This window comes from Salmo trutta, chromosome 16, assembly GCF_901001165.1.
Source record: "Salmo trutta chromosome 16, fSalTru1.1, whole genome shotgun sequence".
NCBI lineage: Eukaryota > Metazoa > Chordata > Actinopteri > Salmoniformes > Salmonidae > Salmo > Salmo trutta.
This window is the reverse complement of record NC_042972.1, coordinates 51177202-51204497: the sequence shown is the minus strand read 5'-3', so window position 1 is coordinate 51204497 and position 27296 is coordinate 51177202. Positions and strand designations below refer to the sequence as shown.

Sequence of the window (27296 nt, the reverse complement as noted above, 5' to 3'; positions counted from 1 at the left end):
TCTTTAATCAGTACAACAGTTTCCAGCTGTGCTAACAATCACAAAAGGGTTTTCTAATGATCAATTAGCCTTTTAAAATGCTAAACTTGGATTAGCTAACACAACTTGCCATTGGAACACAGGAGTGATGGTTGCTGATAATGGGCCTCTGTACGCCTAAGTAGATATTCCATAAAAAATCTGCCGTTTCCAGCTACAATAGTCCTTTACAACATTAACAATGCCTACACTGTATTTCTGATCCATTTGACGTAATTTAATGGACCAAAAATGTGCTTTTCTTTCAAAAACAAGGACATTTCTAAGTAACCCCAAACTTTTGAACGGCGGTGTATAGCTTTGTATTAAATTGCTACCGTGCAACGGTTTACTCCTACTTGGTGGTGGAACGACATTCCACTGAGTACCCATCCAATTTCAGCTCTGATTATCATAGGGTTGGTTGTACGTGATACCGTACGATTATGAAGTCAGATGAGTTAAATCCACAAAATACAATGACCAAAATAATGAAAATGTACTAAAATTTAATCCATAAAAGCTGGAACATCATTTGACAGAAAAACACAAGAAGCATTATTAGAGTTGGTTTAGTATATATTTCAGCTTCAAGAGACAGAAATCATCCTTATTTCACCCCATATTTCTTCTATAAAATACCCATTTTTCTGAAGCATTATTATGCAAAAAATGGCATTTGAATATATTATGGGAACTATGAAATCCCAGTGACTGAGTATAAAATTAAGTCACATCAGAGATATTTGCAGAAGAGAAAGTCCATGGACGTAGGGGAAACCGAAATACATATATGGACCTTGATCTACCACCATTAACATGACTGGCATGGAGAAATAGGTGTATGGCTATAAAAAATGTTCTTACTTCCATTTGATTTCACACTTGAAAACATTTACACTTAATAACAGATGTGGTCATGCTGTCTGAAGATATTTATAATCATACAACTGAAGTCAACTTCCATGTCTCCAAATACACTATATTGCAAAGATGTAAAATACTGAAGTGAAGTTTTATCTTTCTTAGTAGGTAATCACTTTTACACTCTCAAAAGGAGGAGTGGGCTTTCGGTCGACCGGACCATGGACACGTTCCCATTTCAGAGACTTTCAGAGTTCATGGTGGTTCAGGATGTGGGGAATGAAGATTGTCCTTCAGGGTTCACTGATGACGGATCAGAGAGGAGTCTGAGTGAGATAGAAACAAGTCGTCTCTCTCATTGTGTCCTGCCTTGATACTAGCCAATCAGCGGTCAGCTGTTTGTGTCCTCACCGTTTATGGCTGATGGGGAGGGGGCGGGGGAATGCTGGCACGGTCCAATCTGGGCAACAGTTCTTCATTACAGCATTCTATAGGTGGAGAGAGGGGGGGGGGGGGGGGGGGGGGGGAGATCAACGGAAGGTATAAATCTTGATTTCGTTCAAAGAACTGTCCTCCTATAATATATCAATGAGCAAGTGCTGCCCTCTGTTGGCCAGTTGGAGTGCATCTTTCTGCTCACCATCTGTGTATATTTGTATTTATTATGGATCCCCATTTGCTGCAGCTACTCTTCCTGGGGTCCACCAAAATTTTTAAAAACATTACAATACATTCACAACACACTGTGTGCCCTCAGGCCCCTACTACACCACTACCACATATCTACAGTGGTAAACCAATGTGTATGTATAGTGCGTATGTTATCGGGGGTGTGTGTGTGTGTGTGTGCCAACGTGTGTGTTACTTCACAGTCCCCGCTGTTCCATAAGGTTTTATTGTCCGTTTTTTAAAAATCTAATTTTACTGCTTGCATCAGTGACTTGATGTGGAATAGAGTTCCATGTAGTCATGGCTCTATGCAGTGCTGTGTGCCTCCCATAGTCTGTTCTGGACTTGGGGACTGTGAAGAGACCTCGTGGCATGTCTTGCATTCAACATGTCAATACCGCTCATAAATACAAGTAGTGATGAAGTCAATCTCTCCATTTTGAGCCAGGAGAGATTGACATGAATATTATTAATATTAGCTCTCTGTGTACATCCAAGGGCCAGCCGTGCTGCATTGTTCTGAGCGAACCTGACCACACGACTGAACAGTAGTCAAGGTGCGACAAAACTAGGGCCTGTAGGACCTGCCGAGTTGACAGTGTTGTTAAGGCAGAGCATCACTTTATTATGGACAGACTTCTCCCCATCTTAGCTACTACTGCATCAATGTTTTGACCATGACAGTTTACAATCTAGGGTTACTCCAAGCAGTTTAGTCATCTCAACTTGCTCAATTTCCACATTATTTATTACAAGACTTAGTTGCGGTTTAGTGAGTGTTTTGTTCCAAATACAATGCTTTTAGTTTTAGAAATATTTAGGGCCAATTTATTCCTTGCCACCTACTCTGAAACTAACTGCAGCTCTTCGTTAAGTGTTGCAGTCATTTCAGTCGCTGTAGTAGCTGACGTGTATAGTGTTGAGTCATCCGCATACATAGACACTCTGGCTTTACTCAAAGTCAGTGGCATGTCGTTAGTAAAAATGTAAAAAAGCAAGGAGCCTAAACAGCTACCCTGGGAAATTCCTGATTCTAACTGGATTATGTTTGAGAGGCTTCCATTAAAAGAACACCTTCTGTTCTGTGGGACAAGTAACTCTTTATCCACATTATAGCAGGGGGTGTCAAGCCATAAACACATATGTTTTCCAGCAGCAGACTATGATCGATAATGTCAAAAGCTGCACTGAAATCTAACAAGACAGCCCACACATTCATTTTATTATCAATTTCTCTCAGCCAATCAGTCATTTGTGTAAGTGCTGTGCTTGTTGAATGTCCTTCCCTATAAGCGTGCTGAAAGTCTGTTTTCAATTTGTTTACTGTAAAATAGCATTGCATCTGGTCAAACAATTTTTTCCAGAAGTTTACTAAGGGTTGGTAACAGGCTGATTGGTCAGCTATTTGAGCCAGTAAAGGGGGCTTTACTATTCTTGGGTAGCGGAATGACTTCAGCTTTCCTCCAGGCCCGAGGGCACACACTCTAGTAGGCTTAAATTGAAGATATGGCAAATAGGAGTGGCAATATCGTCTGCATTCATCCTCAGTAATTTTCCCATACAGATTGTCAGAACCCGGTGTCTTATCATTGCTGATAGACAATTTTTTCACCTCTTCCACACTGACTTTACAGAATTCAAAAGTACAATTATTGTCTTTTATAATTTGGTTCAATATACTTGGATGTGTAGTGTCAGCATTTGTTGCTGGCATGTCATCCCTAAGTTTGCTCATCTTGCCTTCAAGTAGTTGGTAATATCAGTTGGCTTTGTGATGAATGAGCCACTTGATTCAATGAATGGAGCCGAGTTGCCTCTTTCCCCAAAAATGTCATTAAGGTGCCCGAAAGCTTTTTACTATCATTCTTTTAATCATTTCTTTGTTTCATAGTATAGTTTATTTTGTTTAGTCACATGATTTCTTAATTTTCAGTACATTTGCCAATCAGTTGGTCTGCCAGACTTATTTGCCATACCTTTTGCCTCATCCCTCTCAAACATACAATTTTTCAATTCCTCATCAATCCAGGGGGATTTAACAGTTTTTAACAGTCATTTTCTTAATGGATGCGTGCTTATTAGTAACTGGAATAAGTCGTTTCATAAATGCATCAAGTGCAGCGTCTGGTTGCTCCTCATTACACACCACAGACCAGCAAATATTCTTTACATCATGGACATATGAATCACTACAAAACTTCTTGTATGACCTCTTACACACTATATTAGGCACAGCCTTTGGAACTTTGGTTTTCCTAGAATGGCTACTATATTATGATCACTACATCCTATGGATTTGGATACTGCTTTGAAGCACATTTTTGCAGCATTTGTAAAGATGTGATCAATATATGTTGATGATTTAATTAGGCAAGGCGAGCTTGGGAAAGAAGCTTGGCCATGTAATACAGTGAGTAGAGGGGCATGGAGACAACTGCCCTAACCATTCAGAATTGAAGGGACAAGAGGTATAGGAAATATGGCAGAAGGGCTATGTGGAGTCAGGAGAAGACCTCACCATATAGAGCACCACAGGAGTCGTCATAATATCCAATAAATGTAGAGGTCAAACAGAGAAATGGTTCCAATCATTTTTCCCCATAGGGGATTTTAGAAAGCGTTAAAATAAGGGCGGTGTTTCGTGTAGGCTTACCCTGGCGCGATGTTTTGACAGCAGTGTAAATCTCTCTAGGACAATGTAACTTATCAATATATTCAACTGTATTTACCCACCAAAAATGAAATGCTAATTAGCTGCTAATGCAGCTATCATAAAGAACTACAAATACCACGATCTGGACGAGACTGCCGAGTAGAGGCAAAGGTAAGAATCTCTGGATTAAATATCTAATGTTAGCTAAATGTAGTAATGAATAAATTGGCAAAACTTTATATTGACAATTCTGTGAGCCATCTTGTGCAAGTTTTAAATTGACAATAACTGTTAGCAAAGGTGTCAGCTACAGATGACGTGGAGGAGATGCAGGGATTTGTAAAATCCCCTATGGGAAAAATGAAGTGTGGAAAAATGATTGGAACCATTTCCCTGTTTGACCCCTAGGTTATGACACCTCCGCCTGACCCCACCCTCCACCCCTGCCGTTCCCCCCTGTCCATCCCAGTCTGGCTGCTCTACTTGTCTAAAACAGTGGGTCTGTAATCCCGTTAGTGACAGTCCAGTGCCCTTGGTGGCGTAGCCGGCCGGAGACAGACTGCCTGGGGGCTGCTGGACTTGGGCCCCTCACTGTAGGTCTCTATTAAGCAACAGATTAACTACCCTATAAACCTGGTGAAGAATGAGATATAGTCATGTGTATGTGGACAGTTACACCAGACTACCAGCTAGGGATGTAACGATTCACTGATATGAATGGGTCCCCGATTCAAATGCGTAAGTAGTGAGTGCGTCGGTCCGCAGACCTCAAACCGATCCAAATGTATGCCGGGGTCAGAAATTTCACCAGTTCACTAATATTTCTCATATTATATTCTTTATACCTTCCGAAAATACCTCATATTTTTGTGACAACGGATGCATCCACTCCGTCAGTGTCAAACTGTTGATAATCACTGATTTACATGCCGAACAATCCCAGGCAGTATCAGTAGCCTAGACAAACTGCGCACCGTGACCAGCTTCATGCACTGATCAACACAAGGTAGGCGGCCTGTTCCTGATCTTGCACATCTGTACGGGACGTTCAGCATTCAAAAGCGAAAATGGCTTGAGCGATTTTAGGCTTTATTAGTCGAGCGACAACCTGTCATTTTCTAGGTAATTGTTATCATGCACTGTTGAAAACTGTTTTACCGGAATTAAAGTAAGAAATCTGGGACAACGCATCTGGCTATACCTGCTGAACGGGGATTCCAATAGATTTGGTAGTTTTGTTTTAAACAATCAGTGTATGTGGTTATTTTTAGATATGCAGGGTAAAATGTATAATTTCATAACGTGGACAGAAAATAAACTCACTATAAATATTCCAAAATGGTCAAAACCATTCGATTTTGAGATGAGGGTGAAAACCAAAGCTACGCTCATATATACACACTACATGATCAAAAGTATGTGGACATCTGCCCGTCGAACAACTCATTCCAAAATCATGGGCATTAATTGGGAGTTGGTCCCCCCTTTGCTGCTATAACAGCCTCCACTCTTCTGGGAAGGCTTTCCACTAGATGTTGGAACATTGCTGCAGGGACTTGCTTCCATTCATCCATAAAAGCATTAGTGAGGTCAGGCACTGATGTTGGGCGATTAGGCCTGGCTCGCAGTCAGCGTTCCAATTCATCCCAAAGGTGTTTGATGGGGTTGAGGTCAGGGCTCAGTCATGTTCTCCCACATTGATCTCGACAAACCATTTCTCTATGGATCTCGCTTTGTGCACGGGGGCATTGTCATGCTGACACAGGAAAAGCGCCTAACCCCAAACTGTTGCCACTAAGTCGGAAACACGGCATCATCTAGAATTGAACTAATGGAACCAAGGGGCCTCGTCCAAACCATTATTCCTCCTCCACCAAACTTTACAGCTGGCACTACGCAGCCGGGCAGGTAGCATTCTGCTGCCATCCACCAAACCCAGATTCGTCCGTCAGACTGCCAGATGGTGAAGCGTGATTCATCAGAACGCGTTTCCACTGGTCCTGAATTCGATGGGTGCGAGCTTTACACCACTCCAGCTGATGTTTGGCATTGCGCATGGTGATCTTAGGCTTGTGTGCGGCTGCTCTGCTGAGGACAGACAATTTTTACGAGCTTCAGCACATGCCGGTCCCGTTCTGTGAGCTTGTGTAGCCTACCACCTTCTCAGTTGAGCCATTCTACTGCCAATGTTTGTCTATGGAGATCGCACGGCTGTGTGCTCGATTTTATAGACAGGTGTGGTTGAAATAGCAGAATCCAGTCATTTGAAGGGGTGTCCATATACTTTTGGCCACGTAGTATAATATATTGTAAACAACAGGTTAATTAGTGGCCGTTTTCAGAACCAAAGTGGCAGACAAAACTGTCTACATTGCCCCCCCTAATCTGATAGTGGTGGTGAGGTGGTAGATGCATCCCTGATGGCTCAGCTCAGGTGCCTATATTTGGCACAGAGAGGCCAAAAGATTTGAACTTAGAATGGAAAGTAGTGTTTATGCAACAAATGTTAGTCCATTAAATCGCATAGCATCGATTCGTTGTCTAATAAAAACAAATCATACAGAACCTTTTCAAACTAAAAAGAATCGTTCCTGTATTGTATCGCCTTAAAAGGGAAATATGCACATCCCCACTACCAGCAGATGGCACAGTCTACTGTCCAGGGAACAGTCTACCCTAAGTTAATGACAGGGAGCAGTCAACGTTCCATGAATGCTCTCAGGCCCTATCGATTCCATCAATGACGAGAAAAATCAACTGACAGAAATGTAGTAGCGGCCATTAAAAAAAACAAAGCAGGTATTAATAACTACAGATTAAACAAATCCCAAATTGCAGGGGCATATTGTGAGTTGAGAAGAATGTTGTGCTCCTCGTAGGTCCAGTAATAAGGGTTGAGGTGTACCAGTCAGGTAATTAGAGTCTACCCGTGTCGTTAGTCACCTACTCACCTGGCTCAGAGCTGCTGCAGGGCGGGGCGGAGGGGAGGGCAGCTTTAGAGAAGGACACAGTTTGATTTCTTTTTCGCTTTCTTCTTTTCCACAGGCGTTTTCCTATTTATCTGTCTGACCAAGTCATAGAAGATCTGCAAACACAAAACCATTGCTAAGTGCTTTGACACATAAAAAAAAGGCATAGTTAACCATATAAATCCAAACCGTTAGTGTCATACTTCAAATCACTAGTCAGCTGTTTGATTGTCAGTACTCACGTCGAGGACGTTGATCTTTGACTTTGCGGAGGACTCTAAAAAGGCACAATGGTTCCACTGTCTGGCCAGGTTCTGACCCTGCTCCTTGCCCACCACCCGCTCATCCTCCAGGTCACACTTATTCCCCACCAGGATCATCGGCACCTGGGAGAGAAGAGAACAGGACATGGATGAGAGATAACATCAAAATGTTAAAGCATTTCACTGGGACCAAACAGAAAAATATGTGATGGGTGAAAAATCTATAGTTACACATTTCAATATTATAAATCGATACTTTGACTCCAAGTATTGATTTGAACCGGACACGGATGTTTCGTTCTGCCCCTGAACAAGGCAGTTAACTCACTGTTCCTAGGCCGTCATTGTAAATAAGAATTTGTTCTTAAATGACTTGCCTAGTTAAATAAAGGTTCAATTAAAAAAATAAAAAGAGGGGGGCTAGGTGGCGTTAGTCAGCTGTATCAGCACCAAAACCCCGGTATTTCTCATCCTTTTGCTGTTTAAAAACAGTGAGCAAAGCACCATTTCCATGACGGATCAAAACAAATGTTCTCATGCTCCATCTTGTCTCTCTGCAACGGACATATAGTGAACAATATGTTGGGACCATCAAATCGCAATACATATAGAAGTCATAAGTTTACACACACGTTGGAGTCATTAAAACTCGTTTTTCAACCACTCCACAAATTTCTTGTTAACAAACTATCGTTTTGGCAAGTCGGATAGGACATCTACTTTGTGCATGACACAAGTCATTTTTCCAACAATTGTTTACAAACCAATTATTTCACTTATAATTCACTGTATCACAATTCCAGTGGGTCAGAAGTTTACATATCCTAACTGTGCCTTTAAACAGCTTGGAAAATACCAGAAAATTATGTCATGGCTTTAGAAGCTTCTGATAGGCTAATTGACATAATTTGAGTCAATCGGAGGTGTACCTGTGGAGGAATTTCAAGGCCTACCTTCAAACTCAGTGCCTCTTTGCTTGACATCATGGGAAAATCAAAAGAAATCAGCCAAGACCTCAAATTATTTTTTATTTTTTTTAAATGTTAAAAAAAAGTGTAGACCTTCACAAGTCTGGTTCATCCTTGGGCGCAATTTCCAAATGCCTGAAGGTACCACGTTCATCTGTACAAACAATAGTATGCAAGTATAAACACAGCCGTCATACCGCTCAGGAAGGAGACGCCTTCTGTTCCAAGAGATGAACGTACTTTGGTGCGAAAAGTGCAAATCAATCCAAAACACCTGCAAAGGACCTTGTGAAGATGCTAGAGGAAACAGGTACAAAAGTATCTATATCCACAGTAAAATGAGTCCTATATCAACATAACCTGAAAGGCCGCTCAGCAAGGAAGAAGCCACTGCTCCAAAACCGCCATAAAAAAGCCAGACTACGGTTTGCAACTGCACATGGGGACAAAGATCGTACTTTTTGGAGAAATGTCCTCTGGTCTGATGAAACAAAGATAGGACTGTTTGGCCATAATGACCATGGCATGGCAAAATGGCTTAAGGACAACAAAGTGAAGGTATTGGAGTGTCCATCACAAAGCCCTGACCTCAATCCTATAGAAAATTTGTGGGCGAGCAAGGCGGCCTACAAACCTGACTCAGTTACACCAGCTCTGTCAGGAAGTATTGGCCAAAATTCACCCAACTTATTGTGGGAAGCTTGTGGAAGGCTACCTGAAACATTTGACAATTTAAAGGCAATTCTACCAAATACTAATTGAGTGTATGTAAACTTCTGACCCACTGGGAATGTGATGAAATAAATAAAAGCTGAAATAATGATCTACTATTATTCTGACATTTCACATTATTAATATAAAGTGGTGATCCTAACTGACCTAAGACAGGGAATTTTTACTAGGATTAAATGTCAGGAATTGTGAAAAACTGAGTTTAAATGTATTTGGCTAAGGTGTATGTAAACTTCCGACTTCAACTATAAGCATGGTAGTAATATCGTATCGTGAGGTACCTGGCAATTCTCATCCCTAATCAATACAAGGTGTATGTGTGTGGGTCAGTCACACCCATCCTGACAGTGTGTTCTGGCTGTTTAGAGAGTTACGGGAAAGTGGAAACAATGGCAGCCCCGCCCACACAGGATAAAAATCAGCTTCCTCCCTGCTTCCCTCTGTTTGCATTGCATTCCATGCTCCAACTGTTCCATGGAATGAAACCATGGCAGACTGCATGTGTGCGGGGAGCAGTACATAATATCAAGGTGAGACCAGAGAGAGAATAAAGAATGCTGGGTTGAGTTCCCTAATCTCTACCCACTTTGACTCCTTACTGAAAAGTCTAGAAACAGCAGCACTGTGTAAAAGTTGCACTATAAGCACAGCTCTGGGATCAACTTCTCCTCCGCAGTCTAACTTTAACCATTAGGGGGGGGCAGATGATGCGGGAACGTAAAACTGACCTCAGAACAGTGTCTGGGGGCAACTTCACCCTATTCGGGGCAAGTGCCCTCTCTCACAGGGCTGTAGGGCAGACGACAGGAGGCAGTTTGGACTAGCGCCATGAAGTTTCAAATCCAAACAAACCCTTAGACGGGGCTGTTGAATGACGGTGGCCCTAAAGTCAGAGTAGAACCGGAGGTATGCATTTCCAGGCTAGCTAACGCCAGATAGGGAAGAAAGTAGCTGTAGAACATCCCCAGTCAGCAACATGGACGCAGGCAGGGAGGGAAGTTAAGCTTGTGTCCAAGTGCCACACCGAGACGTACACATGGCGAAATCGCAAGTCTGGCATTGGCCTACTACTCCAGCTGAACAGAAGAGGACTTAGACAGCAGGAGTCACAAGACCTCTTGCGTAAGCTAGTCGTGTGACAGAAGGAAAAATACATTTTAAATAAGAAAAGCCGATACTAGTCCCATCACTTCATTCACCACCTTATGGGTCTCCTTGTTACCATTCAAGGAAATGGGCTTTGGTGTCCAGGTTTGCGCTGGTAAATTGTCTACTGATTAAAACACTTGCATTTGCACAATCTGAAATGTTACATTGTAACAAATTGTAGCTTGAAAGGAATCCTACCAAAAATCCTCAAAGTGTATTATAGACAGGGCTCTAACTCCCCTAGCTCCACAATGAAATAGGGTGCAGGCCAGGCAGCAGGCTGTTAGCCAGCCTGCCAGCTTAGTGGAGTCTGCCACTAGCACAGTCAGTGTAGTCAGCTCAGCTATCCCCATTGAGACCGTGTCTGTGCCTCGACCTACGTTGGGCAAAACTAAACATGGCGGTGTTCTCCTTAGCAATCTCACTAGAATAAAGACCTCCTCCATTCCTGCCATTATTGAAAGAGATCGTGATACCTCACATCTCAAAATAGGGCTACTTAATGTTAGATCCCTCACTTCAAAGGCAGTTACAGTCAATGAACTAATCATTGATCATAATCTTGAAGTGATTGGCCTGACTGAAACATGGCTTAAGCCTGATGAATTTACTGTGTTACACTAGTGACCATATCCCACAAAGGCGGAGGTGTTGCTAACATTTACGATAGCAAATTTCAATTTACAAAAAAATAAGACGTTTTCGTCTTTTGACCTTCTAGTCATGAAATCTATGCAGCCTACCAAATCTCTTTGTATAGCTACCGTTTACAGGCCTCCTGGGCCATATACAGCGTTCGTCACTGAGTTCCCTGAATTCCTATCGGACCTTGTAGTCATAGATGATAATATTCAAATTTTTGGTGACTTTAATATTCACATGGAAAAGTCCACAGACCCACTCTGAAAGGCTTTCGGAGCAATCATCGACTCAGTGGGTTTTGTCCAACATGTCTCCGGACCTATTCACTGCCACAGTCATACTCCGGACCTAGTTTTGTTCCATGGAATAAATGTTGTGGATCATAATGTTTTTCCTCATAATTATGGACTATCAGACAACCATTTTATTACATTTGCAATCGCAACAAATAATCTGCTCAGACCCCAACATAGGAGCATCAAAAGTTGTGCTATAAATTCCCAGACAACCCAAAGATTCCTTGATGCCCTTTCCAGACTCCCTCTGCCTACCCAAGGACATCAGAGGACAAAAATCAGTTAACCACCTAACTGAGGAACTCAATTTAACCTTGCGCAATACCCTAGATGCAGTTGCACCCCTAAAAACGAAAACATTTGTCATAAGAAACTAGCTCCCTGGTATACAGAAAATACCCGAGCTCTGAAGCAAGCTTCCAGAAAATATGGAACAGAAATGGTGCCACACCAAACTGGAAGTCTTCCGACTAGCTTGGAAAGACAGTACCGTGCAGTATTGAAGAGCCCTCACTGCTGCTCGATCATCCTATTTTTCCAACTTAATTGAGGAAAATAAGAACAATCCGAAATTTATTTTTGATACTGTCACAAAGCTAACTAAAAAGCAGCCTTCCCCAAGAGAGGATGGCTTTCACTTCAGCAATAATAAATTCACGAACTTCGAGGAAAAGATCATGATTATTAGAAAGCAAATGACGGACTCCTCTTTAAAATCTGTGTATTCCTCCAAAGCTCAGTTGTCCTGAGTCTGCACAACTCTGTCAGGACCTAGGATCAAGGGAGACACTCACGTTTTTTAATACTATATCTCTTGACACAATGATGAAAATAATCATGGCCTCTAAACCTTCAAGCTGCATACTGGACCCTATTCCAACTAAACTACTGAAAGAGCTGCTTCCTGTGCTTGGTCCTCCTATGTTGAACATAATAAACTGCTCTCTATCCACCGGATGTGTACCAAACTCACTAAAAGTGGCAGTAATAAAGCCTCTCTTGAAAAAGCCAAACCTTGACCCAGAAAATATTTTAAACTAAAAACCAGCCTATATCGAATCTTCCATTCCTCTCTAAAATGTTTGAAAAAGCTGTTGCGCAGCAACTCACTGCCTTCCTGAAGAGAAACAATGTATACGAAATGCTTCAGTCTGGTTTTAGACCCCATCATAGCACTTATGAAGGTGGTAAATTACCTTTTAATGGCAGACCAAGGCTCTGCATCTGTCCTCGTGCTCCTAGACCTTAGTGCTGCTTTTGATACCATCGATCACCACATTCTTTTGGAGAGATTGGAAACCCAAACTGGTCAACACAGACAAGTTCTGGCCTGGTTTAGATCTTATCTGTCGGAAAGATATCAATTTGACTCTGAATGGTTTGTCCTCTGACAAGTCAACCGTAAGTTTTCGGTGTTCTTCAAGGTTCCATTTTAGGACCACTATTGTTTTCACTAATAAATAAATAAATAAATAAATAAATAAATAAATAAAACCTCTTGGGGATGTCATTCGAAAACAAAATGTTAACTTTCACTGCTATGCGGATGACACACAAATGTACATTTCAATGAAACATGGTGAAGCCCCAAAATTGCCCTCACTAGAAGCCTGTGTTTCAGACATAATGAAGTGGATGGCTGCAAACGTTCTACTTTTAAACTGGGACAAAACAGAGATGCTTGTCCAGGGTCCCAAGAAACAAAGAGATCTTCTGTTGAATCTGACAATTAATCTTGATGGTTGTACAGTCGTCTCAAATAAAACTGTGAAGGACATCGGCATTACTCTGGACCCTGATCTCTCTTTTGACGAACATATCAAGACTGTTTCAAGGACAGCTTTTTTCCATCTACGTAACATTGCAAAAATCAGAAACTTTGTCCAAAAATGATGCAAAAAAAAATGTATCCATGCTTTTGTTACTTCTAGGTTAGACTACTGCAATGCTCTACCTTCAGGCTACCCGGATAAAGCACTAAATAAACTTGCGTTGGTGCTAAATACGGCTGCTAGAATCCTGACTAGAACCAGAAAATGTGATCATATTACTCCAGTGCTAGCCTCCCTACACTGGCTTCCTGTTAAGGCAAGGGCTGATTTCAAGGTTTTACTGCTAACCTACAAATCATTACATGGGCTTGCTCCTACCCATCTTTCCGATTTGGTCCTGCCATACATACCTACACGTACGCTACGGTCACAAGACGCAGGCCTCCTAATTGTCCCTAGAATTTCTAAGCAAACAGCTGGAGGCAGGGCTTTCTCCTATAGAGCTCCATTTTTATGGAATGGTCTGCCTACCCATGTGAGAGACGCAGACTCGGTCTCAACCTTTAAGTTTTTTTTGAAGACTCGTCTCTTCAGTAGGTCCTATGATTGAGTGTAGTCTGGCCCAGGAGTGTGAAGGTAAACGGAAAGGCACTGGAGAAACAAACCGCCCTTGCTGTCTCTGCCTAGCCGGTTCCCCTCTCTCCACTGGGATTCTCTGCCTCTAACCCTATTACAGGGGCCGAGTCACTGGCTTACTGGTGCTCTTCCATGCCGTCCCTAGGAGGGGTGCGTCACTTGAGTGGGTTGAGTCACTGACGTGGTCTTCCTGTCTGGGTTGGCACCGCCCCTTGGGTTGTGCCGTGGCTGAGATCTTTGTGGGCTATACTCGGCCTTGTCTCAGGATGGTAAATTTGTGGTTGAAGATAGTGGTGTGGGGGCTGTGCTTTGGCAAAGTGGGTGGGGTTAAATCCTGCCTGTTTGGCCCTGTCCGGGGGTATCATCGGATGGGGCCACAGTGTCTCCTGACCCCTCCTGTCTCAGCCTCCAGTATTTATGCTGCAGTAGTTTGTGTCGGGGGGCTAGGGTCAGTCTTTTATATCTGGAGTATTTCTCCTGTCTTATCCGGTGTCCTGTGTGAATTTAAGTATGCTCTCTCTAATTCTCTCTTTCTCTCAGAGGACCTGAGCCCTAGGACCATGCCTCAGGACTACCTGGCATGATGACTCCTTGCTGTCCCCAGTCCACCTGGCCGTGCTGCTGCTCCAGTTTCAGCTGTTCTGCCTGCGGCTATGGAATCCTGACCTGTTCACCGGACGTGCTACCTGTCCCAGACCTGCTGTTTTCAACTCTCTAGAGACAGCAGGAACGGTAGAGATACTCTCAATCATCAGCTATGAAAAGCCAACTCACATTTACTCCTGAGGTGCTGACCTGTTGCACCCTCGACAACTACTGTGATAATAATAATAATAATAATAATAATAATAATAATTATTATTATTATTATTATTATTATTATTATACCATGCTGGTCATTTATGAACATTTGAACATCTTGGCCATGTTCTTTTATAATCTCCACCCGGCACAGCCAGAAGAGGACTGGCCACCCCTCATAGCCTGGTTCCTCTCTAGGTTTCTTCCTAGGTTCTGGTCTTTCTAGGGAGTTTTTCCTAGCCACCGTGCTTCTACACCTGCATTGCTTGCTGTTTGGGGTTTTAGGCTGGGTTTCTGTACAGCACTTTGTGGCATCAGCTGATGTAAGAAGGGCTATATAAATACATTTGATTTGTGGGACTAATATTCTACGCACTTATTTCAGAGCCTTGCACCGTGTGTGTTCTGTTTTGTAGCCTGTGTGTTCCGTATGGACATAGTGTCTTTAAATCGAGCCTGGCTAGACCATGAGCCCTCCCTGCTGTCTCCACATTCTCCAACACTGTAGTAGTAAATGGTGTGTGGCATTCCCATCAAGCACTTGGAATGGAAATGGCTGAGCAGCACTGGACTGCCCAAATTCAACCAAGAATCCATCCATTCTTTTGAGGGGGAGGGGGACACAGAAAGCATTTCCGTTGGTCATGCATTCCTACAAGGGGCAATGAAAGAAACAGGGCGAAAAGCTTAAATTGTCAGTGGAATGATGGCTGCCACAGAGAGCTGCAGTACAGTAGTTGGCAGATATGCACAAGCGTTGAGTCTCGGGAGTATTTCGAGAGAAAACATTGAGCAAAGGGATGGAACGGGCCTTCTTCCGTTGACAGCCAGTGACCCTACAATCGATCCCTAACCTCCATCACGCAATGGCTTTCTAATCTGAACTGCCTAAAAAACGGGCTCCCCGGCCCATCCAGTGTTTCTGATGACTAGGGACTTTCAGTGGAAATCATCCCCGTTGGAAATCACCTGCCTCGGGCCAGACCACACGGACCACAAGCCAGGTGGGAAACAACGAGTAACCGACAAGTGATAAAAAAGAGCCAGTCATAACAAAGTACAGGGGATTTATTGGCACACGGAGAGACATTAGCCCCGCCCACACAGAAAGTGAGAGAGAGTACAGGAAAGAGAAAGCTTGAGAGGAAAGGGGTTATACAGATCACCAAAAAAGGGCATCATCCTGCTGAGTGAGTATCTGTTGAGGCCAGGGGACTATGAGATGTCACTCCGATACTCCAAACACACGGAGGGAGTGCCAAGAAATGGGACTGTGGTTAATGTGGAGGGGTTGTAATAATATTTCCTTCTCTCATTCTTGCTGTATGAGCTCAGTTGTCGTCACACCGCAAAGACTAGCTCATGATCATGTGTAAATGTTATATAGTGCTGTGGCAAATATAATGGTGTGTTTAAACTAGGGCCAGGAGTTTTTCCTGATCATGAGGCCTAGTTATAATCCAAGGTAGCTACTCACATCTTCTGTGTCCTTCACTCTCAGGATCTGTTCCCTCAGGTCCTGCAGGTCGTTGAACGTGGACTGTGCTGTGATGGAGTACACCAGGGCAAAGCCCTGACCGTTCTTCATGTACAGATCTCTCATTGCAGTGAACTGCTCCTGTAAGACAGGCAGGAGAAAGAAGTATCATGAGTTCTGATGTCATAGTTAATAAGACCTCTATTCACCTGATCAATTTCATGACCCCCTCCCCCCCCCCCCCAAGAGATCTACTTAATACATGCATTATGCTGCTGATAGACATCACAGCTCAATTGACTTGTCAGTGGAGGCCCAAGGTGCTTCAATATTACGCCTTGGAAGCCCAGCAAAGAATTTATAGAGATTCTCTGGTACTTTTGAATACTTTTTAACAAGTAGTTCTAAAAGTAGCACTCATGAGACAAAAGGGTCCCTGAAAATGTCATACGTCATCACATAGGTGCAGATATTTGCGCGACGTCATTGCTTTCACTCCCTCTCTGTGGTGCCCATTGAGCCGTTGGAGTCCGCCCCGCAACCTCATTGGATAATGCTGGGCAGGCCTCTTGCTAGCTGTCACTCAAATGCGAGGGACTGAAGCTCATTGGCTAGAACTCGAATTGCAAGAAGGCTGACCGACATGATGGTGGGGGTGTAGGTAAAATGGTGTGGCACAGCCCCAAGAAAAGTCGCTTTCAAACTAGGGATTTGGTGGCGAATTGAGTTAAGTCAATTATTCTTCTCATAGATTATGCATGTATGAACTACACATTGACACATCTAGCCTAAAGCGGGGGGTTTAAAAAAATACTTTCTTAGTCACCAAAGTACCAGAGCATGTCTTTAAAGAAATATACACTCAGGGTTTAGCCTGGATAACAGAGTTGTGGAGCTGAGCAACATTAACTTACTGTGCCGGCTGTGTCGAGGATTTCAAGCATGCATTGCTGTCCATCTACCTCCACTTGCTGCAGTGGAGAGAAAAACAGAGACAAGAAGGTGAGAAAGAAAGAGCAGGTTGTTGACCCACAGACCAGCTGAAAGCTTATTCCCTGGCAATTCCTCCCTTATGGGACACTTACCTTTCTGTAGGAGTCTTCTATTGTTGGGTCATATTTTTCCACAAAGATTCCCTGTACAAACTGGACTGTCTGTAAGAGAGAACATGAGCCACAAAAACAAGTCAGATCAACAATTCACACCACAGGAATATTCAATGATGGTGCTGTGGATCTTGAGGCCTGGATTTGCACAACCCTGGCTTGTGCTAGTTGGTACATAAGACAGACATCTGGAAGAGGAAAAAGATGGTCACGTGCGGCTCAGCTGGTAGAGCATGGCACTTGCGACACCCAGGGGTGGCGGTTCAATTCCCACCGGGGGCCAGTACGAAAAGTTATGACAATCTATGCAAGCACTACTGTAGGTAACTTTGGATAAGAGCATCTGCTAAATTACAAAAATGTAGATGGCCTGGAGTGGCCCACCTCCAGTGAAATACTCACCAGAGCGGACTTGCCCACGCCTCCCGAGCCTAGCACCACTAGCTTGTATTCACGCATGGCAGGATCTCTTCACGGGACAGCCCAACAGTCTGCACAGGCAGGAGAAAAGGAGAAAATGATTGTAAAACGGAAATATCAGTTCTCTCCCAATAAGATCGTAGTCATTCCTATGGTCGGGACAAGTCGCGGCATAACAATGGGAACACCCATAAGCGGAGCTCCAGTGGAGGAGGTCAGGAGGAGTTTATGACCCCCATCCTCTAGCTAACACAAACCAGCTGTGGGTGTGAAGGGAGAAGCTTGGGTTTGGCCGCCTGCTCCCAGGACAACCATCTGGCCGCCATGCACGCAGCACACCACGTCAGACTCAGTCTATGAATACAGAAACTGAAATCCATTGGCCATCTTTCTGCTACGGTATATGAAAAAGGGCTCAAGACAGACCATTTAGTCGCATTTGAGGACTGGACATGGCTGTGCGAGTGAAATGTTTTATTGGTTGGGTCGGTACGAGGCTAAACCATTATTTGGTCAAACCGTAAAGTACATTATCCTCATGAAAGTGTCTGCCCGCCCCCGTTTCGCTGGGGCCTGCTGCTTTGTTGAGCGAGCCGCTCTCCTTTCCCAGGGGAAATCAAATGCTCAGGGAGAAAAATAAGATGCTCTGATTGGATTTTAAAATGTTATACAATTGCTAGCTAAACACAGCTATCACATTGTCACAGTTGAAGAGAGGAGGTTCTCAGCTTTCGGTAAGTATAGTTTAGATTTTTGAACTCAATTTTGTGCTCAATAGCAAACATTTTACAACCAAGATATTTGATATGGCTTTGAGATACGGAGTGCGCAAAATAATTAGGCACATTACATAGGCCTCATTGGGTGGTAGGCTACAACTGCAACCTTTTTTGGGACATTCGATTTATCTGAACATTCTAGAGCCCTGTTAAACAGTAAAATATAACAGTTGAATCACAACATGAAAATAAAATAATAAAGCTACCATATCGTCGGCTGGTGCCAATAACTGAAAAACTTTGTGGCACCACTACCACCAGGGGAAAATGTTAGTCTGGGGCCCTGCCATCTGTTGTCAACGCAAGACAATTAAGAAACAATCACAACACCGTCCATTTGGGATTTGTGGGGTCCTTCCATTGACAACATGCCCTCCAGGCCTAAATACTCAGGAACACCTCCTAGAGAGACCTTCAGCTCCTGACTACAGTCACAAGAGACAGACAGCCTCATGGGATATGAGACCAATGAATAATTTATGGTGAAGAGACTAATCCTCATCATACAGGAGTTCAGTTACTTTTTAAGGAGCAAGGGAAAATACACACTCCCACTTGTCTATGCACTTTGAGAAGAAAGTCTACCTGTCAGTGGAATTTTTGGTCTACAAGTCATCATGAGCTGTGAAAACAGTAATCCATGATATGTGAAAACTGCAAAGGTAGAGGAGGACAGTGAAGTCCAGAGACTTAGGTATTAGTATTATAAGTGTTGATGCATGCTGGTGTGGATTTAATGTCACTGGTAGCGTAATACACTTTTCACTTCAAATGACGTATGAAAAACCACCTTTAAAAAGTCTGATGTAAACTACAACTACTTTCGAATAGATGTGACTATCCGGAGAAAGCCTGCTCCAGTAATGATGCATTCTCTGACTGAGCCCCTTACAGCTCAGAAACAGTCATAGTGCTCTCTACGGCACTCCATTAATTGCGTTACGTGCACGGCACGCTTTCACGCACAAAGCCATGTAAGGAAGTTATTTAACTGAACCTCAACCACTCCCCCCCCCCGTCGTTCCTCAATATCTCTCCCCACAAAACAAACAGCCCGAGTCTTTCCCCCGTAGTAACTAACAAATAAGGAGTGAGCTACGCACCACAAACACACTGAAACCATGACATCAGCACCATATAACTCACTCTCTATGGACAGAGGTATGTTTCCATGTAAGGCTTAAACTGGGAAGAAGAGTTGCTGAGAAAGAGCGAGAGACTCCATAGTGTGCGCCCCTCTTAGCCGAGTCGCAAATTAGACAAAAACTAAACACTATATGGATTAAGGATGGACACAACAGTTTACATTTGGTAAATATTCATACTTTAGTAGCAGTACTCTGACATTTAGCAGGCTATTTGGAGTATTGTGAGGAGAATTTACTAATCCGTTGGCAATGATAGTGAGCAGTCACTGCGCCTGGCCCTGACTCAGCACCACATTTGATAGGCAGGTTCCTATATCTCTCCAGACCACTGTTGCCAGCGGAAACCACACTCCCATCATGCAAGGCACCACTTCGCACTTGCATATTAATTATTACAAAAATAATTGTCATTATGCTGCCCTCATCCTCTGCTAGCAAAGCAGGCACTGAAGACAGTTTGAGTCAACCACTTGTGGTTCAGGATTTAAGAGAGTGCGAAAAGGTGCTAAATCTACTCAAAGTAATACTTTTCAAATTGGCGAGCTTATGTTTCATGTCTTCCGTTATTACGCAAACAACTTCACCTCAGAAATCCCCCAACTAAGATATCAGGAAATGACAGGGGGGAAAAACACAAAATCATAAAGTTAGAAGAACAGAGAATCTAAATGACCCTTTTATGAGCTACAGTTTATCTGCACAATTCCAAACGGGCCCTTCAATTTGATTTTTTATTAAGAAGAGCCCCATTGAAATCCATAAATTAAAATCTGCCATCAGAACATAGAAACACATGTCCTCTGTCTAAGCTACTTACTAATGTGGTGACTTTTCTGGCTCATAGCAGGCCTAGAGGTTTTAGGGCTGATGTTGAGGCTAAGGGCCACCTCCACTCTTAAACTTTGGGCAAGTAAGTCAGTCATTGTATTTAACCAAGGCTGTAGCAACTGGTGGATGTAAACGTCATGAGTTGACAGTTGAATCAGAGGCAACCCAAGTGGGAAACAAACGAAGAACTACTGATACAATCACTGATTTGAGAACACGGCGTGTGGCGTTAAATTGACGGTGAGCTGTGACACCACACATCCGGTTTCCTGGGCTACCAGTAGTACTCATAATCATGAGCCCATTTGTTTCTCATTTTCTCGTTCCAATTTAGTCATGTTAATTATGAAAGTTACAGCCTCAGCCCTTTCTTTTGCCTCATCGTTTGGAGAAGGCCTATTCTCAAGCGTTGAGTCAACTAGTCAGCAACACTAATCCCTCAAAATCCACCCCTCTTCATTGACTTCCCTTCACACAGTAGTCATTCAAATTATGTTCCCAACCACATTGTTTAGGACTGGAAACAAGTCAAATCAAATTTGTGTAGATGTAAATAATAGGGGGGAAAAAACAGAAGCGAAATTGGGTTACGGTCTGAGAAGTCAGAACGGAAAGAAACATCAAAATAGCTTTTCACTCTCTGTTCCTGTTCAGGACACAAACTGCAATGTTGCCTTGGAAACTTCTGAGGAGAGGGAAGTAAGCCGGTTAAGCTAAGTTAAAGCCTAGATCTTATCCTAATGTTCGCAGATCCAGGCCACAGGACGACAGTGATGCATGATTTATCTCCCAGGGGCAAAAACCTAGTACTGTACTGTCAAAATAAAGCATTTAATGGTTCATGTTCAATTTATGTGAAATGTAATAGAGGCTGGCTTAGTTGAGGGGACTAGTCTGAAAGCTGTCAAACACATGGATGCCTAGCTGGTGACTGAATGTTTGAAATGAGCCACTAATATTTACCACACATCCAGTCAGTCAGTGCTATAATGTTAATTCCTGCCAGTGCCACCCTCCTAACATTAGCTGTTTTACAGAAGGGAGTAGTGGCTTAGCTAACTACACTGATCAAAAATATAAACACAAGCATGTAAATTGTTGGTCCCATGGGCTGAAATAAAAGATGCCGAAATGTTCCATATGCACAAAAAAACAAAACACGTCTTAAATGTTGTGCAAAAATGTGTTTACAACTCTTAGTGAGCATTTCTCATTTGCCAAGATAATCCATTGACCTGATAGGTGTGGCATACCAAAATGCTGATTAAATAGCATGAGCATTACACAGTTGCACCTTGTGCTGAGGGCAGTTAAAGGCCAATAAAACGTGCAGTTGTCAAAACACAATGCCACAAATGTCTCAAGTTGAGGGAGCATGCAATTGGCATGCTGACTGCAAAATTATCCACCAGAGCTGTTACGATTGAATTGAATGTTAATTTCTCCACCATAAGCCGCCTCCAACATAGTTTTAGAGAATTTGCCAGCAAGTCCAACCGGCCTCACAACCGCAGACCACATATGGCGTTGTGTAGCCGAGCGTTGTAAACATTGGGAACAGAGTGCCCCATGGAGGAGGTGAGGTTATGGTATGGCCAGGCATAAGCTACGGACAACAAACACAATTCCCTTTTAATCAATGGCAATGTGAATGCACAGAGATACCGTGACGAGATCCTGAGGCCCATTGTCGTAACATTCATCCGCTGCCATCACCTCATGTTTCAGCATAATGCACAGCCCCATGTCGCAAGGATATGTATACAATTCCTGGAAGCTGAACAAGTCCCAGTTCTTCCATGGCCTGCATACTCACCAGACATGTCACCCATTGAGCATGTTTGGGATGCTCTGGATCGATGTGTATGACAGCGTGCTCCAGTTTCCAAAAACATCGAGAGCATCCTGACCGGTTGCATCACCGCCTGGTATGGCAACTGCTCGGCGCTAAAGGGTAGTGCGCAATGCCGTCGGGGGTACGCCAAATAAAAATGTGTTTCACATTTTCAAACAGTCCATTTAGATTTTCCAACAGGGCTATACATTTGGGCAATGTTCCCCCCCCCCGCCTGAGTAGCCTCGTTTCACTGCCACAAAAAAAAATTCAACCATCGAGTGTTCAGTGAAATAAAGTCAAATACAGGTAGCCTAGTCAAATAATTAACATCCAATCACATTAACCATTACTCTCTCGCGGGAATTCCACTAACGGTCCGTATGTAGTCAAACATAGCTGCTGCTCATTCCGTTCGCTCGAAAATTGATAAATGGTTTAACTTCACTAGGGTAGGGGGCAGCATTCAGAATTCTGGATGAAAAGCGTGCCCAAATCAAACTGCCTGGTACTCAGGCCCAGAAGATAGGATATGCATATTATTAGTAGATTTGGATAGAAAACACTCTGAAGTTCCTAAAACTGTTTGAATGATGTCTGTGAGTATAACAGAACTCATATGGCAGGCAAAAACCTGAGAAAAATCTAACCAGGAAGTGGGAAATCTGAGGCTTGTAGTTTTTTCAAGTGATTGCCTTTACAGTATACAGTGACTTAGGGTTCATATTGCACTTCCTAAGGCTTCCACTAGATGTCAACAGTCTTTAGAACATTGTTTCAGGCTTCTACAGTTAACAGAGAGCGAACGAGAAGTTGGTGACTCAGAAAATAATATGACTTCAGTGGCGCGCATTCACGTGAGAGGTAGCTGTGTTCCATTACATTTTTTAATCGTCCGGTTGGAATATTATTGAAGATTTATGTTAAAAAGGCCCAAAAGATTGATGCTATACATCGTTTGACATGTTTCTACGAATGTAAATAAAACTTTTTTTGACTTTTCGTCGTGAAATGTTCGGCGCGCTTCCTACATTTGGAGTAGCTTACTGAACGCGCTAACAAAAAGGAGGTATTTGGACATAAATGATGGACTTTATCGAACAAAACATTTATTGTGGACCTGGGATTCCTGGGAGTGCATTCTGATGAAGATCAAAGGTAAGTGAATATTTATAATGCTATTTATGATTTTAGATGACTTCATTGCCTGATGTTTTCTGAGCGCCGTACTCAGATTATTGCAAAGTGTGCTTTCCCGTGAAGCTTTTTTGAAATCTGTCACAGCGGTTGCATTAAGGAGATGTTTATCTATAATTCTTTGAACAACATTTTAATATTTTATCAACGTTTATGATGAGTATTTCTATAAATTGATGTGCTCATTCACCGGAAGTTTTTGAAGGAAAAACATTTCTGAACATTACGGGCCAATGTAAAATGGGGTTTTTGGATATAAATATGAACTTTATCGAGCAAAACATACATGTATTGTGTAACATGAAGTCCTATGAGTGCCATCTGATGAAGATCATCAAAGGTTAGTGCTTACTTTTAGCTGTATTTCTGTTTTTTGTGACGCCTCTCCTTGCTTGGAAAATGGCTGTGTGGTTTTTCTTGTCAAGGTGATGTGCTAATATAATCTAATGCTATGCTTTCTCCGTAAAGCCTTTTTGAAATCGGACAATGTGGTTGGATTAACGGGAATCTTATCTTTAAAATGGGATATAATAGTTCCATGTTTGAGAAATTTGAATTATGAGATTTTTGTCGTTTTGAATTTGGTGCCCTGCTATTTCACTGGCTGTTGAATAGTGTGTCCCGCAGGTGGGACGGTCACGTCCCACATACCCAAGAGAGGTTAAAAAAATTAAGGCCCGCATCCATAGACACACATACCAGCTCTACTGGTAGTACTGCTACCAGCTGTACTACACCTGCACTGTTTCATAAAGCATCAGTGACATGGCAGGAGATGTTTTGAAAGAATTATTGCTTCGTATACAAGCCAGTGAATTCTATGCCTTACAGCCGGATGAGTCAGACGTGGAGGGCCTGGCACAGCTCTTGTTATATGTCTGTTACGTTTATGGGGGTCAATAAAGGAAAACATCCTCTTCTGGAAACCAGGACAGGATATTTTTTAAGTACTGGACAGCTTTGTGACATCAAATGGACTTTGGTGGTCAAGATGTGTTGGTATCTGTATTGATGGAGCAAAAGCCATGACAGGGAAACATAGTGGACTGGTAACGCGCGTGCAAACGGTTGCTCTTGACGCCACTTGCGTACACTGCAGCATCCACCGAGGCGCTCTTGCTTCCAAGGAAATGCCTGACAGCTTCAGAGATGTTTTGGACACTGGTTAACTTTGTTAAAGCAAGGCCCCTGAACTCTCGTGTATTTTCTGCACAATGCAAAGTTATGGGCAGCGACCATGTAACGCTTTTACAACATACAGAAATGCGCTGGTTATCTAGGGGCAAAATATTGACATGTTTTTTTTAAATTGAGAGACAAGCTTAAAGTTCTTTACTGACAATCATTTTCACTTGTCTGACCACTTGCATGATGAGTTTCTCACACGACTGGCCTATCTGGGTGATGTTTCTTCGCCTGAATGATCTGAATCTAGGATTATAGAGACTCTGCAACTATATTCAATGTGCGGGACAAAATTGAGGCTAAATTGGAGCTCTTTGTCTGCATTAACAAGGACAACACACAGGTCTTTCCATCATTGTATGATTTTTTTGTGCGCAAATGAACTCAAGCTTACGGACAATGTCAAATGTGATATAGCTAAGCACCTGAGCGAGCTGGGTGCGTAATTACGCAAGTACTTTCCCGGAACGACAACAAAAACAACTGGATTCGTTATCCCTTTCATGCCCTGCCTCCAGCCTTACCGATATCTGAACAAGAGAGCCTCATCGAAATTGCAACAAGCAGTTCTGTGAAAATTGAATTTAATCAGAAGCCACTGCCAGATTTCTGGATTGGGCTGCGCTCAGAGTATCCTGCCTTGGCAAATCGCGCGGTTAAGACACTCATGCCCTTTGCAACCACGTACCTATGTGAGAGTGGATTCTCGGCCCTCACTAGCATGAAAACTAAATACAGGCACAGACTGTGGAAAATGATTTAAGACTGACTCTCTTACACAACCCAACATTGCAGAGTTATGCGCATCCTTTCAAGCACACCCTTCTCATTAACCTGTGGAGAGTTACTCACAATTGTTGGTGAACAAATAAGGTTTTATATGTAAGATGACTAAATAAAGAGCTAAATGTATTATTATTTGTGCCCTGGTCCTACAAGAGCTCTTTGTCACTTCCCACGACCCGGGTTGTGACAAAAACTCACTCTTATGTTTAATAAATCTATTGTATAGCTTGTGTGTGGCAGGCTTACAATGATGGCAAAAAACAACATTTGAGAGCGCGCTGACCCTGGTGCTAGAGGGGGTACGCAGCCGGAGGTTGAATGTTTGAAGGGGTACGGGACTATAAAAAGCTTGAGAACCACTGCACTAGGCGTGTCAGAGGAAGGCCCCCCAAAAAATAGTTAAAAGACTCCAGTCACCCAAGTCATAGCCTATTCTCTCTGCTACCGCACGGCAAGCGATACCGGAGTGCCAAGTCTAGGTCCAAAAGGCTACTTCTACTCCCAAGGTATAAGACTGCTGAACAATTCATCAAATGGCCACCCGGACTATTTACATTGACACCCCCCCTTTGTTTTCACACACCTGCTACTCGCTGTTTATTATCTATGCATAGTCACCTTACTCCTACCTAAAATGTACAAATTACCTCGACTAACCTGTACGCCCCGCACATTGACTCGTTATTGTTATTTTTCTTGTGTTACTTTCGTTTATTTAGTTACATTTTCTTAACTATTTATTGAACTGCATTGTTGGTTATGGGCTTGTACGTAAGCACTTCACGGTAAGGTCTTACACATGTTGTATTCCACGCACGTGACAAATAACATTTGATATCCAGCAATTTAGCACAGCCATTGAAGACCAGTGGGACAACATTCCACAGGCCACAATCAACAGCCTGATCAACTCTATGTGAAGAGGCGTCACGCCCCATGAGGCAAACAGTGGTCACACCAGATACTGACAGGTTCTCTGATCCACGCCCCTAGTTTAAGGTATCTGTGACCAACAGATGTTTATCTGTACTCCCAGTCATGTGAAATCCATAGATTAGGGCCTAATGAATTTATGGCAATTGACTGATTTCCTTTTATGAAGCGTAACTCAGTAAAATCTTTGAAATTGTAGCATGCTGCGTTTATATTTTTGTTCAGTATTCATCAGACATCCACATGTCAACCTAAATATTATTGTGATGGTACTATGATTTGGTAGCCTGGTTGCCAAATGACATGAGTGGCATGTTAGCTAAAGAGACTGGTATCCTGTCCCAGACTAATGATTTGGCGCACTACTGTTAACTAGCTAACGTTACCTCTTGCACCCTGGCCAGCTAGCTAACAAACCCTGAGCCTACAAACACGGCTAGCTAAATCCTCACCGCTAACAACCAACAGCTAGCTAATTTCTATAGCTAACTATCAGTTGACCCAGGTCAACTAGCTAACAACCGAGCTTGTTAAGCTCAAATTACATATCTAACGTTATTGCTAAACAGAGTAACTACTTGTGTAGTAGCACATTAGAGTAGGTTTAAAACTAATTCAAAATGCCAAATGCCAGTTCACTAGCTAGCTTGTTAGGTACCACGCTAATCGTTAGCAAACTAGCACGCGACTGATTGGTCGCCTTCACGAACTAACGTCAGCTAGCTAGCTACACAATACAAAACATAAACCAGCATGCACATCTTTGGATAGCTATAGTTATCATGTTAAAATACATTCCAAGTTTGTTATCTACCTTATCTAACAACATGTAGAATGTTTTTCGCAACCCTTTAGTTAGCTAACGTTTACCTGCCCTTCCGCCTGGCCTTGACTTAAAATGGGAGTGCACACAGCTTTTAGTGAGAGCGCAAATTCCTAATCTCAGTCGCTAAATGCAGAATATTCACTGTGCCATGCTTTCCTTTCTAATTGATCTCAAATTGTTTTGCCAAACATGCTTTTTGACAGCCTTGTTGGCAAAATAAAGTTAGCCTTTTTACACTCACCGTTTCTCGCTCGCTCCACTCCGCCACTGTCTGTGCCTATCTCCCCGGCCTCAGTGCGCAGTAGACGTCATTCCAAACTATTTCTCGGTTTTCTTAAAAGGGCA

General features: G+C 42.8%; 1 protein-coding gene across 1 annotated transcript; it reads right to left on the bottom strand.

Moving 5' to 3' along the window:
- Window positions 1-510: 510 nt before the first annotated feature.
- LOC115150983 (ras-related protein Rap-1A) lies at window positions 511-27296 on the bottom strand. Its single transcript, XM_029694864.1, has 8 exons — window positions 27193-27296; window positions 17418-17506; window positions 16995-17063; window positions 16824-16880; window positions 15910-16050; window positions 7416-7559; window positions 7156-7289; window positions 511-1370 (listed from the first exon to the last, which is right to left on the bottom strand). Exons 2-7 carry the CDS (start codon window positions 17472-17474, stop codon window positions 7200-7202), a joined length of 558 nt encoding a protein of 185 aa, XP_029550724.1. The 5' UTR covers window positions 17475-17506; window positions 27193-27296; the 3' UTR covers window positions 511-1370; window positions 7156-7199.

What these genes read in the sequence shown, in the direction of transcription:
- LOC115150983 (XM_029694864.1), bottom strand. Translation starts at nt 17,474, where the DNA reads ATGCGTGAATACAAGCTAGTGGTGCTAGGCTCGGGAGGCGTGGGCAAG. An exon ending in TAGAAGACTCCTACAGAAAG is followed by an intron (nt 16,881 to 16,994) that starts GTAAGTGTCCCA and finishes TCTCCACTGCAG; the next exon opens with CAAGTGGAGGTAGATGGACA. An exon ending in CAAAGATCAACGTCCTCGAC is followed by an intron (nt 7,290 to 7,415) that starts GTGAGTACTGAC and finishes TTGTGTTTGCAG; the next exon opens with ATCTTCTATGACTTGGTCAG.